This window comes from Penicillium vulpinum (genome assembly GCF_028829585.1).
Source record: "Penicillium vulpinum strain IBT 29486 chromosome Unknown utg000004l_segment0_segment0, whole genome shotgun sequence".
Taxonomy (NCBI): domain Eukaryota; kingdom Fungi; phylum Ascomycota; class Eurotiomycetes; order Eurotiales; family Aspergillaceae; genus Penicillium; species Penicillium vulpinum.
The window spans coordinates 6,570,566-6,586,831 of NW_026643244.1; the positions used below are offsets into that span (position 1 = coordinate 6,570,566).

The 16,266-nt window shown below is 46.8% G+C and overlaps 8 protein-coding genes across 8 annotated transcripts; 2 read left to right on the forward strand and 6 right to left on the reverse strand.

Annotated features, from left to right (window-relative positions):
• Positions 1-283: 283 nt before the first annotated feature.
• N7479_011000 (SUMO protease ULP1) lies at positions 284-1,705 on the reverse strand (the record flags this gene model as incomplete). Its single annotated transcript, XM_057258691.1, has 2 exons — positions 284-1,533; positions 1,588-1,705. 2 exons carry the CDS (start codon positions 1,703-1,705, stop codon positions 284-286), a joined length of 1,368 nt encoding a protein of 455 aa, XP_057106149.1.
• An 842-nt stretch (positions 1,706-2,547) lies between these two features.
• On the reverse strand, positions 2,548-4,380 carry N7479_011001 (phosphatase PAP2 family protein; the record flags this gene model as incomplete). Its single annotated transcript, XM_057258692.1, has 5 exons — positions 2,548-2,615; positions 2,672-3,141; positions 3,202-3,963; positions 4,030-4,246; positions 4,326-4,380. 5 exons carry the CDS (start codon positions 4,378-4,380, stop codon positions 2,548-2,550), a joined length of 1,572 nt encoding a protein of 523 aa, XP_057106150.1.
• Positions 4,381-5,833: 1,453 nt separating this feature from the next.
• On the forward strand, positions 5,834-6,822 carry N7479_011002 (Rho4-like protein; the record flags this gene model as incomplete). The annotated part of the gene is made up of 3 exons (XM_057258693.1): positions 5,834-6,118; positions 6,173-6,376; positions 6,433-6,822. 3 exons carry the CDS (start codon positions 5,834-5,836, stop codon positions 6,820-6,822), a joined length of 879 nt encoding a protein of 292 aa, XP_057106151.1.
• A 605-nt stretch (positions 6,823-7,427) lies between these two features.
• Positions 7,428-7,914, reverse strand: N7479_011003 (DASH complex subunit DAD1; the record flags this gene model as incomplete). Its single annotated transcript, XM_057258694.1, has 3 exons — positions 7,428-7,616; positions 7,671-7,733; positions 7,816-7,914. The coding sequence occupies 3 exons, from the start codon at positions 7,912-7,914 to the stop codon at positions 7,428-7,430; spliced, it is 351 nt and encodes a 116-aa protein (XP_057106152.1).
• A 1,669-nt stretch (positions 7,915-9,583) lies between these two features.
• N7479_011004 (RTA1 domain-containing protein) lies at positions 9,584-10,645 on the forward strand (the record flags this gene model as incomplete). The annotated part of the gene is made up of 4 exons (XM_057258695.1): positions 9,584-9,743; positions 9,832-9,854; positions 9,922-10,147; positions 10,230-10,645. 4 exons carry the CDS (start codon positions 9,584-9,586, stop codon positions 10,643-10,645), a joined length of 825 nt encoding a protein of 274 aa, XP_057106153.1.
• A 1,322-nt stretch (positions 10,646-11,967) lies between these two features.
• N7479_011005 (uncharacterized protein) lies at positions 11,968-12,219 on the reverse strand (the record flags this gene model as incomplete). Its single annotated transcript, XM_057258696.1, has 1 exon — positions 11,968-12,219. One exon carries the CDS (start codon positions 12,217-12,219, stop codon positions 11,968-11,970), a length of 252 nt encoding a protein of 83 aa, XP_057106154.1.
• Positions 12,220-14,128: 1,909 nt separating this feature from the next.
• On the reverse strand, positions 14,129-14,725 carry N7479_011006 (small nuclear ribonucleoprotein F; the record flags this gene model as incomplete). The annotated part of the gene is made up of 4 exons (XM_057258697.1): positions 14,129-14,195; positions 14,282-14,437; positions 14,568-14,605; positions 14,720-14,725. 4 exons carry the CDS (start codon positions 14,723-14,725, stop codon positions 14,129-14,131), a joined length of 267 nt encoding a protein of 88 aa, XP_057106155.1.
• A 533-nt stretch (positions 14,726-15,258) lies between these two features.
• On the reverse strand, positions 15,259-16,175 carry N7479_011007 (CXXC motif containing zinc binding protein; the record flags this gene model as incomplete). Its single annotated transcript, XM_057258698.1, has 5 exons — positions 15,259-15,399; positions 15,465-15,587; positions 15,742-15,807; positions 15,877-15,991; positions 16,141-16,175. 5 exons carry the CDS (start codon positions 16,173-16,175, stop codon positions 15,259-15,261), a joined length of 480 nt encoding a protein of 159 aa, XP_057106156.1.
• Positions 16,176-16,266: the final 91 nt, after the last annotated feature.

Sequence of the window (16,266 nt, forward strand, 5' to 3'; positions counted from 1 at the left end):
AGATTCATTGCAAACATCACAAAGAGCGCACCAAAGAAAAATCATTGTCCTTATTTTCATCTTTTCCGTGGGTTCGCCTTGCGCCGTAATATCAGATGTGTAATGGTGACCGAAAACGCCTTGAGGATGGTACTTGATATGGATAATTGGGGGTGGGTATGGGATGGATGAGGTATGCGATATTATGTAGAAAGGTGAGCAGAACGCCGAATTCAATGCAAGAGATCGACCAGAGAAGGCTATGCTTCTGTAGTCATAGATGACTGGTTTGTTTTGTGTTCGTTTAGAGCAACACTGCACCTGTTGCTCTGTCTTGTGGGTCGAACTCGCCTTGAAGACCTCCGTTCATGAGCTCAGCAACGATCTTTCTGCGGAGAAGGGTGATGTCCTGTGGGCCAATGGCGGTAGGTTCAATCCCAACAGTGATTGATTTAGCATTTGTTAGGAGGAAGACACCACAGTCGCTTCCGTTGTCTTGCTGAGAAGAGACTGATGGCAGGACAGTCCACTCTTCCTCATTATATTTTGGCCCAAGCTCCCCACGAAGCCATTGCTTGACAGTTTTCACTTGGCGAAGACCGCGAGATCCAAGGGAGTCGAAATACTCGATTGTACGTTCTACTGGTCGAATAACCAGGAGGGTCCAATGGCTTGACTCATGTACAGGGATGAAGACTGTGTCGACCTCAAGCAGTCCTACCCCACCGATCTTGGCCCGGTTGGCCCACCGTCGCACGCCGTCATATCCCTTATCACGAAGGGTGGAGTAGAAAAAGGTGTTGAAGGCGTGAAAATGTGGCCGCTCCTTGGGCCCGAGGTTTCCGTGCGATTGGCGGAGGTAGTGAACGAGTAAACCAAGGTAGGCATTGATGATTTCATCATTGAGCCAGGCCTCAGGGCGAATACATGTGACAATATCCCGCTGGTACAGATCGTCTCCGGCTAACGATTTGGCGACGGCCTGTCCTTGTCCACTCTGCATGGCTCGCTGGAGTTTGACAAGCCACTCGTGCGAAATCGGACGTACGGGTTGACCAGCTGGCATCACTCTAATTGGACGTCGTTGATCACGCTCCCGGGCTAATCTTTCTTTCTCCCGTCTCTCGAATTCCGCCTCGTACCACGATGCAATGCGATTGGCAGGAATTGGTCTCCTGTTGGCGTAAAATAACTGTACGGCGGAAACTGGGCCATGAGGAACCCTTGAATCTTGTTGAGCTTGTTGATCCCAAGGGTCATCGATATCCATAATGTCATCTTCGGCGGGCTTCGGGGCTTTGGTTGGTCGTGGCGATAAACTGCGCTTAGCCCTCGGCAGAGGTGAGATGTATGATAGCGATCGAGGGTGGAGATGTGGGCCGAGATCTGTAACAAGTGGTTGTGTTGCGCGAGCATCTATGTCCATAAATTCCCACCCCTTCGGTGGGACATCTTCCTCCTCGATAGTTGCGCCATGTGATACAACAAGGGTAGGTGATTCAGGTGGAGTTGTCGGAAAGGCTCCTGGGACGTGGAACTGAGAACTATCCAAGACTAGGCTAGAGGTTAGTATGCGCGACTTGAATTTCCAAAGAGGAGCTTTCTTACCATCGTGGGCAATTAGAGGCTTCAAGGCTTCAAAGGGATTAGGAATCTTAGGCGAGGGCTTCGTGGGCTTCGTAGGGGAGGCGCGTCGCTTGCACCGAGGCCAGCGAAAGAATCCCATTTTGATGTGAAACACAAAGTCACGACGAACGAGCGGGGAGCAAGGAAGTCGAGAGCGATCTACTCGTCTGATGACGCGCTTTCAAATAGATTGGCGGTGGTTGAATGAAGGTTGAGGGTGTGAAAAAGGAGGGATGAGTGGGTAGATGAAGACAAGGCTTCAAGATCCATCATTGGGCATGACTGGAATATCTATCCCGAACCCAGAATCGAAGGCAAATACTCCGCAGAGGAAGAGGTATGGGAACAATATGAACGGACGCGGCGGGTTCTTTCATCATTCTGCTGACTCATCACATATTCCAGCCCCCAGCCTCCATTATTGCTTTGACCTATTGGTGTATGTACTCCGTACACATTGTCACTCTTTGTTTGCCTATCTTTTTCAAGAGGAGATTTCTTTGAATGTTGTCCTTCAAATTCCGCTAGATATAGCTTCCTTTTACTCTCGTCTAATGTCCTTTGGTGTTTCAGCTAATAATTGCCTTGTGGCGGACCCTTTAAACAGCCTTCACCATAAGACAGCCTCAAAGGGAGTTGCGATTGTATGTCTCTTTACTTGATCATCCTTTGTCCTTGTGCCTTTTATTTTTTTTCTATCTATGTCATGGTATGCGGCTGGTGCCATCCGTGTGTTTGAGCAGGATGTCTGGCCAGACCAAAGAATGAACCTATGGATATTTCTTTCAATGCGTATGTACATAGGCAACGTAAAGGATATTTCTAAGGTGGCCTGTTCCAGCACAGCCCGCTGGGCTAGGAGCAGGCGGAAGAGTTGGTGGGTGTAAGAAGAGAGGGACTGCAAGGCTAATTGCACTTTTATCGATACATTTCTCATTCTCATTATTGTGTTCCAAGTCCGATTAGGTCGAATAACAGGGGTGCAACTTCGATGACCACCCATGGGATACCTAAAGAATACTAATATCAGCAAAGGTTGTGTCAAAGATCTAGGGGTTTCACATACCCGCATATACAACCAGTTTTGTCACTACCTCCACGTCGTACCGCACGCGGGGCTTCTTGATCTGCGAGAACACTTCTTTCTCATCTCGCTCTTCAGCCTCGAAATCTAACTCAGGAAAAGGTGTTGTCGGCATGTCGAAAGTCATATCCGCTCCGGACGAACTGGGGCTGCCTCTTCCCATCATGCCTTCGTAATCGTCCAGTGATGCCGCCTTTCTCGACAGCACGGGCGTTCCATTAGACTTCACTGGACCCTCTGCGACTGGAGAAGGACGATTGCTCCCAGATTGACTCTCGCGTCGGCGTTTTTCCCGGTATGCCAGGGTCTCATACGCATCAGCTTCTGATTGAGGACCAATTGAAACTGCTCGGCGGCGAGGATGGCGCATTGTGGTAATGATGTTTGAGATGTCAGAAATGTCTGGAAGAACGTCATGATCCTTCAGGTTGGAGGGGACAGTGGTATATTTACTAGGGTCAGATCAGCATAACGTCCACAGGCATGAAAAACATTCAAACCTTAGTACTTACGATGCAGCAGTGAAGAAACGCCGAGGTAGCAAAAGACCGAGCTTCTCCAGGGTCCGGAAGATAGGGGGCAGAATGCGCAGCAAAGCAGGCTTTGTTACAGTTCTCCAAGCAAAAACGCACAAAACGCCCATGACCAGACGAACGACAGTCTTGATCCAGCCCATTGTCTCGAGGTCGTAGGGAATTGATCCAGAAGGATAACCGACCCAGATATCGGCGAAGTGCCATGAAGATACATCCACGCCTAGCATGACTCCTGCGAATGCGACACTATCATCGAAGCATGGGCAATCATCGGCCGGCTCCGGATGGATTCTGACGAGGGATATAATAAGAAGCCCCAGTAGGGAAATTTCCTTCAGCGACGCAGATAAAATGAATTCCTCAAAGGCCGGTCCGTAATGAAATTGTATGAGGCCGATGGCCGCGCCCATAGCACACCCAACAGTACAATCCAGCATCCCATGCATTCCGCAGTACAGTCGACCCAATACAATAGACACGACGTAGATATAGGTGACAGCTTGGAGTGAAAAAGTGACCTGTGCGCTGAGAGTTGAATCGGGTGAACCAAGCAGGGCCAAAGCATACACAGCAACCGAGACAGCGTTCGTAGAGTGTGTCGAAGGGAACCCATATTCCAGTGCTGCGGAACCGGACATGGTAATTCGCTGCAGTGGCGGAGACAGAGGGCGGGGAAGACATAGCAAGTCCTTGAGGAAGCCGCTCCAAAACACGCCCGATGCTAAGATGTGTACCAATCTGTAGGCAATACTTGTCAGCCACAGTCTTTCCACTTATGATTTCTATTCCAGAAAGAAGACGTACCCCCGACCCATACTGGGAGAACCACACCAGAAGAGGAAGGGTAAAAAGACCATGAAAAACGTATGGGTGCCGAGGTTGGCCGTGAACGCGAAATACGAGTCGAGGGTTGGGGTGCGCACTTTCTCCTGCACCCAAGCTAAATATGGCGTCTCATATCGGATCAACGGGATGAGCTTTTGTCGCGGCCAGTACCGCCAGAGGGGCAATTGACTCGAATCTATGTCGCAAACGCGCGGCGGTTAGTGCACATCACGATAAGCCACGGGTGGACCAAAAAAAAGAAAGGTGTCGCATACAGTGATTCAAACTCTTCAGCCCAGCATCGGGTTGGTCTGTTTTGCTCGTGCCCATGATGCAGTGTTATCGATCCAGAGAATGTCGGAATCGGATGGATTCCATAGATAGACAGGCCGCTGCCTGCCGATCCGTTTGAGGTTTGAGGGTTATAGGGTTCGGAACATAAGGAGCGAATTGAAGTTGGATTGAATTAGCAAATGATATAATCGAGAAACTCGAGGTTGAATAGGATTATCCAAAGTGAAGAGGGAAGACAGGTCATCCGCGGCTCAAGCCCCTGATGCTGCCCGGAGCCTGGGAGCCTGCCCGGCCATGTGTGTGCTTAGTCACATTGCCATTGTCCGCCGAGGATCCATGGATGGAATATACATCCATCGTAGCCCTAGAGGTTGGACTCGATTTTTGCTAAGTAATTTGATAGACTATCTCATTTGTGTAGATCATCTTCTGTGCAGAGTAAATTATATGTGATCTACAGTTTTTCGGTATATATGCCTATCATTCACTAGATAGTCCTTCAAGTCGACAGTTAGTTAGATAGATATGTACATGTGAATCCGATGCCGATCTAGTAGGGTCTCTAGTAGATTTCAATTGACTCTCTTGCTATCTTCTGCGCAGTTTATGCTTTTCATCGTCTTCTAAAAAGATATCTAAAAAGAACAAAAACACATCGGAGTGTTCGTACATATAACATCCCAAATAGTATTAAAAAAAAGTGAAAAAAAAAACAATGTTATAATAATAATCAAGAGAAAGATTATTGTGACCTCGTATCTTGGAGGCTCTTGCGGCTGTCGGTCTTCTCCGACCTCAAAATATAAACGAAAGGTAAAAAGATGACATGCAGAGTTAGTGTGGCACCCAATTTGTACTTTTTTTTTTTGCTCGACTACGGAGCAGTCGATTTTCAATTAGATGCTCGAATTTACAGCCTTTCTCTAGATCTGGGCCTTATAGAAGATACAATATAAACATAGGCTATCATAGCTTACACTAATATATACTCCATACATAGTGATCTCTACTTTGTAGTGAAAATAAATATAAAGTGGGAGTCATATGCTAGGAAAGATCTACGATCACATGACCATCGGGTAAACATACAAGGAAAAAAAAGCTGGGAAGTTGTGAGCTGAACGGTGGGGAACAAGATTATATTAGCGGAGTCGAATCAAAACAGGATCGAGGTAAACCTAGTCAATGGTAGCATATAGGATATCGAGGCCTTTGATCGTGGGGAGCGGAGCCCTGGCGTCATGGAGGTACGGTCGTTGCTATGGTAGCCCCGGTGTAAACACGGGTCTCACGGGTCTCACGGGTCTCGCCAGACCCTCTTGCTCTATCGATCCTCTAGATCTTTTTTAGATCTATCTTCTCCTCTTTTTTTCTTCATTCTTGTCTCTTAATTCTTCCATACCAATTTCATCCTATCAGACTATCACTCCCGTTTCCCCCTGTATCACATTACAAACGTGGGACATTCCAACCCCTGCCCCTACTCATCATGAGTGCTATGTACGAAGATCAATACTATGCGGCTTCGCGCCGCCGCTCTCTCGCCACCCCTCCTCCATCTTTGACACCGCGTCACAGTCGAGCGCGCAGCGATAGTGTCCGAGTCAGCCACGGCACTGCCAGCACCAATACCAGTGTCTCCAGCGGACGGATGTCCGAGGCAACCAATATCACTCAGCCGCCCTCATTCTCAAAAAAGTTTGTAGTGGTAGGTGACGGTGGTTGTGGCAAGACCTGTCTGTTGATCAGCTATTCCCAAGGTTACTTCCCAGAGGTACGTTCAATCTGCGAGGAAAGATACGTGTTCTTGGTGCTAATTATCATCTAGAAATATGTCCCCACAGTGTTCGAGAACTACATCACCCAAACAACCCATCGGGCTTCTGGCAAGACCGTTGAATTAGCCCTCTGGGATACTGCTGGACAGGAGGAATATGATCGTTTGCGTCCATTGTCCTATCCCGAGACTGATCTTCTGTTTGTCTGCTTTGCTATCGATTGCCCCGCATCATTGGAGAATGTTGTTGACAAGGTGAGTTCTAAATTTGGAACTATTTTTCTTGATTTGTCTAACGTATCTATTTTTAGTGGTATCCCGAGGTTCTGCATTTTTGTCCCACCACACCCATTATCCTCGTTGGCTTGAAGTCCGACTTGCGCAATAAGAGAACTTGCATTGAACTCCTCAAGACACAAGGCCTGACACCCATCACACCAGAGCAAGGCGAAAATGTCGCCCAACGGATGGGTGCAACATACGCCGAGTGCAGTAGCAAGGAAATGCGCGGTGTGGATGAAGTCTTTGCTAAGGCTGTTGACTGTGCCATCTCAATCGAAGAACAAGGCTGGACAGCCCAGCAACCTGCCGGCCGCAATGCCCGTAATAACCGCACCAGTCGCAGTGGTACCATGCCTTCAGGAGGTGGAGGCCCCCGCCCCGGCAAGAAGATTAAGAAACGCACTTGTAAGATCCTGTAGATTGACTCTACCCGATCTGTGTTTTCTTTCCATTCTCAACATTTTTTGATCTTTCTTTCTCTTTTTGGCCGAACCACAAGCCTGGTTGCTTCGTCGGCTTGCTTGCCCGCTCATCTATGTATGTGATATGTCGCCGCGAGCTGGACAAAGCTAGACATGACTTTCCAAATCCTTCTGTTGTATCGATACGCTGCGCGGCCCTTACAATGATCTCAATTCTTTTTTTGCTGGAGGCTGTTTCTTTTATTTCACGTTCCCCCCCCCTTGCTTGTGTTCTTTTTGGCCTTTTTTCACGACCCTTGTCCCCCTTGTTCCATTTGATGTCTCTCATGACTCGGGTCTCTGCCGTTTTCCATTGGCATGCATGGGACTGGTGTTATGTTTATGTTATCTGATTTGTTCTGTTCTGTTGACGAAAGCGACGCCCTACGTGTTACTGAAACAATACATTTGACCTTTTGTGTTTATCAATGCCTTCCCCATAGGAATTCGTATATCTTTTTCCCAGGTCGTAAACGTAACCCGAATTTTGAATGGTATCTAAGAAAAAAAAAAGTAAAACAGCCCGACGCCGACACCCGTCATGCAGACCAAAATGTAAACCATCACTGCATGACTGTCGAGTCACCCTCGTCATTTTCACGCTTTACTCCCGACTTACTCGCATCACTCTCCCCACTAACCTTCCGGTTCTCATTGCCATTGCCAGCCTCCTGGCCTTGTTCTTCAGGCCGGCCCATAAAATTTTCAAACTGGGACCAGAGAGCTTCCACAGATCCAAATTCATTCCCGACCTAATGATATCATTAGCAGATGCGTTTTCTCTGGCCAGAAACACTGAAACTTACTGCAATCACACTCTCCAAATTCCGATTGAGACGGTTCATATTTTGAAGTACCTGCTCCATACCCTATTCGAATAAATTAACATCGGCTGCGGCGGCTGATAAGGGTTCCCGAGTGCGACGGGAGTTTCGTGGACGTGGTACATACCACTGCAATCTCTCGGACGAGTTCCTCACGCTGCTGCTCGAAGACTGTGGGGGATGTGGCGCGACCGCCGGAGCCTGGGGTTTGCTGGAGCCAAGCCATTTTTTTTTGGCTTCTGGGATTCTGGTAGAGCTGGACGAGGTGACAAGTGTGGAATGACACGTCTTGGCAATTTACGCCCAAAGACGCGACGGTTGGGGCCTCGGGGAGCGTCGCGGAAGTTCGTTTCTTGGCGTTGGATCTTTGAGACTAGACGCGGGCTTTTGCAGGGAAAGCTCCAATCACAGATCGTCACAGGGTTGCTGCAGTTGTGTTTTGGACAATTTGAGATGGGGAGGTTGATGTGGGGCAGGCTTGATAAGAGATCTTATGCGCGATATGCACTATTTAGGAAAAACTTGTTCACATAAATAGAATTGTTTCTATTTTTGGTTTTGTCGGCCATTGAGTTCAAAATGTTTATGGGATTTTATTCTGCTGGGGTTCTTAATTACCGTAAATGCTCCTTGGGTATATGGGTATTGTCCTAAGTTTGACCTTATAAGTGAGGCGAAAGCCTTCCAGGGTGCATTTTCGAACGAGATATGAGGTTCTTCCAGCATGCCTTGATCTATATACTTGATTACTGGATCTTCAATCCATTCGAGCTCGAATACCCTTTTATATTGGAACCCTACCTATAAGGAACGAGTATCCATCCAAGAGAGTGCACATCTCTACTCTTTCTTCGAGTGGGACTGATGGATTCTTATTCTAAGAATGACAGGATACCTAGCCACAAAGATGATGATGCAGATAGACCGTATCAATCTCGGCTCAGGATTCTGTGGTTGCAATAATTTTGCGAAGCCCTGCCACTGCTCATTATGATAATACAGTGCCGTGTACAGCAAGGATTCCTATAGTTCAGAATCCAGTGAATCGAGATGAAAAATACCAATGGCTAGCAAGCTACTTCTCATATAATTGTAGGAAGTTATTAATTGTGACCAGGCAAGCTGTCAAAATCTTTAATCTCTCGCATCTCTGGTCATCTCACGCTACGCAATCATGATGCGATGATATGATGATGAAGTCTCATCTTTTACAGCCTAGTGAGCCCGGGTAATATAGAGCGAGAACCATAATTTCCGTCTCCTTGTGTTACAGAAGAAGACTTCGGGGTCAAAGGAAGCGCCGTGTAGTTACATCCACAGTTCTCACCTTATGCATAAGCTACCCAGAGGCGAGCGTAAGCCACACCACCACCTAGTATCAGCATAACGTGAGCAGAGACTAGCGGTTATATGATCTAAATCAATCCTAAAAATATCCCTGTGCTGACATTGAACATATTCTTTCCAAGATTTGTACCTAACATAGCAATGGAAAGGGGTGATCGGGGGGTCCACAAGTACATTGAGGCGCAAGCCTTGTGGGGGCTCGGATATGGGAGACTCCGATTGCCAAATTAAAAGCCCCCGAAATAGCAGTTGGAGAAGATGAATTTTCAACTTATTCATACCGTGAGATTTGTTTCGGCGGGAAGTTGGACCGAGTATGGTAAATAAGCCAATTAACGCGCAACTCCAGCCAGGAACGTTATACGAACTCTATACCATTTTAGGATGTCTTGAGTTTATATCCAAAAATATAACAGGCCTCCAACGTTTAGAAATGCTGGAAAATCCCTGAAATGTGGAGTTATATAACTTGGTCTGCTCAAATCTAATATTTAGTTTGTTTCTTGATTGAACTCACGGAAAAGTCCCTTATAGGGCTCAAAAGCAAAATGGTGCAAGTTAAGTATATGGGAGAATATGACTACATACCATCAATACCAGCCGCTGTGACATTCATTGTCCTGTTCGGAATCACAAGCATCTCGCATTGTTGGCAAATGTTCCGTGGTCGGACTTGGTTCTTCATCGCTTTTATATCCGGAGGAATATGTGAGTACCACCTCAATGTATCAACTTGCTGTTGGAGCCTTTCTTCGGGCTATTCTCCGGGAGTTTTTTAACACATTTTTCCCTGTAGTTGAGGTCGTTGGATATACAGCCGTAAGTCAGCCTCGATACTCGAATAAGTCGGATAGGGAACATGCTTACCTACAATCCAATGTTTTAGCGTGTTATTTCTTCCAACGAATATCCAAGATATACCGTCCCTCCTCTTGCCATACAAGCCATTTTTGTCCTCGTCGCACCATCGCTCCTCGCCGCAAGTATTTATATGGAACTTGGCCGCATCATGATTGTCACTGGTGGAGAACACTTGTCACCAATCCGACGCTCGTGGTTGACGAAGATCTTTGTGGTTGGTGATGTGATATCCTTTTTGGTTCAGGCGGGAGGTAAGACCCATATCGCGTCCCTCGAGGCGCCGACGATATCCTAAAATCTCAGATTGACTAACCCTATATTGCAACAATGCAGGAGCCGGAATGCTCGTCAACGTCAGCACAGCCGCAAAAGGTGGAAATGTGATTAAAGTCGGCCTAATCATCCAAATTATCTTTTTTGGGCTGTTCATAATCACCAGCATAATTTTCCACGTCAAGCTTGTGAAAAACGGGACAAGGGTACTACAACAGCACGATGTCCCCTGGAAAAAACACCAAGCCGTGCTATACATCGGTAGTCTGCTTATTTTCATCCGTTCCATATTCCGGTACATCGAGTACAACCAGGGAAGTAGCGGGACATTGCTCCAGCAAGAGTTCTGGAGTTACATTTTCGACGCTGCTCTTATGCTGCTAGTAATGGTCGCGTTTAATGTGGTGCATCCAGCCGAGATTAGCAGGTTGCTGGAAGAGAGGAAAGGCGACTATGGGATGGAGCTGATTGGATGATCGAGACGACGGGATAAATAGTATGCCGGGAAATCTCCGGGGATACTCAATCAGACCAACTCAACCTGTACCAAAGGTATGTAGATTATAATGTTAACAGATCGAGCCAGTCCCGAAATCTGTCCGACTTTCTCTGTCGTTTTGCTACAGTCCTCTTTCCAACTCAAGATCACTCGATTTCAATCTACATCCGCAGGTCTCTCGTATAGCTTGCCCTACATGCCGGCGATTCAGTCTAGGCTTGAAGGTCCGAATAGTCCGGCGCAGGGACGGAGGCAGATACAGCGCCAAATCGCGATTTGTATCACCTAACACCAAGAGCTGTTGTGTCAGATAGGAAAAATGAAAGAACTACCCCAGTTTCACCGACATCCCGTTCCTGACTTAATTTCTGAAACCTTTCCAGCAAAGCCACTTTTATTAGACCAGTTCAACAGAGAGTGTACTCGTAGCACGAATGTTTCACTCCGAGGTGCGACCCCTTATCCTAGCTCATCTTAGTCCAAGGTCCAGTACTCTATTCTATACATGCTATAAGCCAGATGAATACCAGCAGAGCTAGGACCCCGCCGGATTTAATATTTGCCAGGTACAAAGTCCAAGAACAAACAACCGGGTCGAATAGCATTTCGGTTATTATCGCTTCCTAGAGAAGGTTCCGACTCAATGTTGGTTCCCTAATCGGGTATTTAAGGCATTACGGCTATAGCAGGGATAACCAGTACTAGAGAAAGGAAGTTATATTATATTAACAAGTTAATAAGAGGCAAGCGTAGGTCTCAGACCGTTCATTTTTTTTGAGGAATTCGGTTTCTATACAGCCATATATATGCCAAAGGACCAAACATAATCTAGATCATAATAGTATAATCCTAGATCTAAATCCAAATCCAAATCCCTCATTAGACAAAGTGTAAATTCATCAGATCAAAGCGGGGCAAAATCCCCTTGTCAACTGGACCAGTGCCAGCAGAGCAGACCAAAAACGATCTGAAGCCAAACATTCGAAAACACCCGAATAGCAGAGGTAACGCCGCCGCGCACAACACTTCGTATCATTTCAATTCGTAATCTCGTTTGCAATTCACAGTCCTCAGTTCATGTTACCGCGGGCACGAAACATAAACCCGAACTCGCTAGCCAAGTCGTGAATCCGTAAGAAAAAAATTCATCTGCGTTTCCTTTTTTTTGACTCTTTCATTTTCACATGGTAAGAAATATGTTTGGCATTGTCTTCCCAAATCTTAACAGGTACTTGAGACATATAATAGAGTGTAATATGATCTGACCAAGCCACACACCACTGCAGGGAGGGGTGTATATTAAGAGTTCCGGCGGGGTTGCGCGAGTATATTGCTCAAACGTTTCCAGCGTGGCGTTGGGGATGTCGAGTTCGTACGAGATAGGGTTTTGCCTGGGTTTGCGCAGGATTGTGTAGAGGAGCGAGCTCGGCTGTTGATGGTTGCTTCGTGGTCGGCGAGGACATCCTCGAGACGGACGTCTGAATCGGACATACGTCGAGGTAAGTCCTTGGGATCGAGGATCTCGATGAACTTGGAGGGTGTGTCGCGCATTGTGTAAACGAGTGTTTTGTTTTGTGCTGATTTGGTGGAGGGGGGGGAGACTATATAATCTTCAATTCCAAAGTAGAACCTTGGAATGAAATTCGGAGGTCACGAGGGTATATAGTTTTATGTAGGTTTTTGGTTCAAGCGCAAAATGGAACAAAGAGCGTTGCAGGTCTAGGCTGACTGCATGTGGAGATTTGGGTGTTTCACGTTTGGGGAAAGCGAGAGAATGGTGAATAAAGAAAGAGGATTTTCTTTGTATAAAAGAATGGAAATGACTTCCGATAGAAAAAAAAAAGAAGAATGTCTACCGAAGATCAGTGGAGTGAGTAACTATAAGATTTGTCTAAAGGGCTATGACGATCATCATTTCCAAGGTCGTGCGCTTTTTTTATATTTGATAGAACTTAATAGAAGTACACATACAAGATAATGTGTACAATCCATGTAGGCAACCTTTTGCCATTCAAGGCACTCGAATTCCCCACAGTTAAATGCATAGATGTTATGTACAAGCCTCTTTTGGCAATGTGTGACCTCAGCGGTGATCGGCGCCGAACTACTTCAGTGGCGTCCGAGTGACCACCACTATGGGAGAACTGCGATGATTCATCTACATATATAGAGAAGCACCTGATGCAAAACTGTCAAATGAGGTCCAATATGGTTTATAATATCGGAAGATCATATGCTTATCCCCTCTTTTTTTTTCTCTCTCTTCTGTAGACAAGGCCCCCCATATAGTTTGAAACTGACTACGATAACCCTGCAGTGCGCTATTCCTCTAGCTCACTGGTGCGGGTATCATCAAGCGCCATGACGTCGATAGCATTGGTTTAAATGGCTAGGGAATTCAGAGGGGATAAACAAGTCAACGGGTCGACGGGTGATCGGCTTCTCAATGTACGATTTCCACGAGTACATTGGATAGCACATAGTAATCATCATCTTCTATTAAAAGATCCGCCACAGTAATTAGCCACTCGATCTGCTTCGAATATATTCCAATATATCGCTTACGATAGCATGGCAAATGTCCGATCATACAACATAGGACGGCGTCAAGAGAGACAGGGGTGTTGGTATACGTAGGTGAATTCGCCCCAATGGAGATTGCTCAGGGCTGCGCCCGCACTAATGTCAACCGGACCATCGCGCGGACTGTGTGATATAGTTATGTCCAGGGTAGTGGATGCTATACTCCGTCCCCGAAATACGAGCCGACACTATGCAGCTATGATTTTTTGTTGAGAAACCGATCGCCCGGGGTCATAGTGTCTCTGTCACTCCGTCAGTGTACCGGCGTACACGTAAATTCAAAATATGTCGACGCCTACTGGATTTAGGCCTTTTTCTCACCGGTGCTATCCGACTGAACGGATGAGAGCAACCGGAGACGTTGTCGTCGCACTTGACACTTGATGGCGCAGACTCGCCCACAGCCCTGATTAATCACGAAGAAAGTTCCGAAAGTACCGAACTACGTATACCACTCAGACTCGTGCAGAAAGTAATTGATTCGATTTTTGGTCAGAGGCCATGCACAAACCCCACTTTGAAAAGCCATTAACAAACAAACGCCTCGTGATAAATTGAAATTGCGAGTAGAACACACACCCGAGCCCCAACAAACCTGGTAGACTCGGTACATCGATCTTCCGTGTCCATCTATGCAGAGCTGAGCTCATCAATCGTGTCTCCGGGTGCCTGGCGGGCGCAGAGGGCAACCGAGTATGCCACAAAACAAGTAACCTATCCATTCAATGGAACAGGAATCTCACTGCGCCAAATACACTGCTCAAAAGCCGCAACACCGAAGCAGACCTGATTCCCAGACACATAAGAACAGCCCTCATCTCACCCCCCCCTCATATACCGCACTACATCGCATCCCCGTTCCAGGGTATGCTACATATTATTTGTATTCCATGTCCACCATCTCGATTGCATCGGCTGAGCCCATATAGAGGATGTTGTTGCATCTGTGCGGGGGGAGAAAGAGAGTTAGCTAAACCAGAATCACAATATCCAGCCCGAAGCCGAGCCGGTTGAAGCGCGCATCACATACCTGATTAGAACAAGACCCAAGGCACCAGTTGGCTTTCCGTCGATGAACTCTTGCGTGTCGCGCAGCAGGACGTTCATGTATGAATCGATGCTCTCGAGAGTGCCCTTGTATTCGGTCTGGCCCCACTTCAGGCGGATCAGGACTTCGGTGCCAACGCTGCAGACATAGATAGGTTAGCAAATCATGTTAACAGCAACGATGCATATGTGCGGATATCATGAGAGATAGATATGCTGCTTTAGCCTGCTTGATGGGGTCCAGGGTGGGTTGGGAGCGAGTCGCATACCGGGCCTGGAGGAAGGGACGGGGGTTAAGCGGTTGGAACTGTATATACATGAGTTAGCAATTGGTCTTCTGGAGATAGCGCGTGGGTTCAGGTGCTGATGAGCGGGATCTCGAGCTTCATAGCGGGCTAAGCTTGAGGGGGCAAAGACGGACACTCATTGTGACTGGAGAAGAGGTTCCGGGTGGGTTGGTGTGGAGTAAAATTTGAGGATATGATGACAGTAAAAGCTCAAGCAGGATCTATTACTCCGTTGGTTGATCGTGCTAGGCGTGTTGGTAATTGCGTTGGCATCGGAGTCGGCGAGATCGCGAAAATGTGAGCTGAATAAGGCGGTGGTCGAGAGCCAATCAGCGTCCTGTATTTCTTCACCGCTATCGAGGTCCTTTATAGTGGGTGGTCGGTAAAGAGTTGTTTGGATTGATATGATGAATTTTGCTGCTGTGAGTAAATACTCTGCATTAACTCCATAGAGCTACGATAAAGGAACAAAAATCGTTTAATGGCTCATTTTCGCATCATTGATATATCTCCCATTTTCAGCATGCCCCATGCCCCCATTCCCATCACAGCTTCCAAGGTTAAGCTCATCAATAGACAACAGTAATAATACAATGGAAAAATGTAATCAAAGTTCATCAGGATTTCATAGATTTAGATGCCTGAAAATCATCATCCCCAAGTAGATCTTCGCTTAACGGCCAACAGTCCAGGTGATTTCCTTGATGCTGACTTCCTCGCCCTTCTTCTCGTCGTAGTCATACCACTCGCCCTCCGTAAGATCAATGGCGGAGAAGGTGGTGGTGGACTCAATAGCTTTAGCTTCCCATTCACCCTAGATTATCCTCATCAGCATAAAGTTATCTAGGGAAATCTGGAAAGAATTTGGGATTTGCTCACATCAGGCTTAAACTCGATGAACTCGAGGCCACGACAGTCAATTTCGATGATCTTCTGGGTGTTGCGCTTTTCCTGGGCCTCATAAGGCTTGGGTCCACTAATGATGGAAGCAGTGTGGGTTTTCTATGTTGCTGTTAGTTGTGTAATCATGGAAAGATCGCAGAGACCCAAATGATTGATGCCAACAAAGTAGAGTGAAACCAAAATGAAAGCAACTCGCAGAAGCAGTGAAGCTCTTTCTGTCTCTCAGATTGAAAAAAAAAAATAGGTTGCTTACCGTGCATAGTCGGCACTTCCACACAAAATTAGCCTCGCCGCGGCTACCGGGGATTTCGTGGACCTCCTATACATCAATATAGTTAATAATATATTCAATCATTATGAAATAGGGAGCAGTAAGTAATCCACGTACGTAACGGTTGAAGCTGACCCAGTTGGGGTGCGTCTCGTGGCAGGAGGTGCATTGCACTCGGAAAGTGTAGAAATAGGGATTTTCTTCAGTATCAGTGGGCTGAAGGGCAGTAACGCTATATTATCACATCAGCTGGTTGATTCTTTGATAAAGATGGTCGAAAGGATTTGCCTGCGCGGCGTTCCTGGGATTGGAGTGCAGTGCGGGGAGATTCTGGCAGCGTCAAAGGCTCAATAATCGAACACCTAGACTAGGAGCACTTACCCCTCCAACTGAGCTTCGACCGAAAGAGTGAGCATCTTTTGGGCTTTTAAGGTCAAGTGGGTGATCTTGATATGGTATGATAGCGGAAGTTAAGATCCTCTCTGCAGGTGATGCGGGGTGGAGATG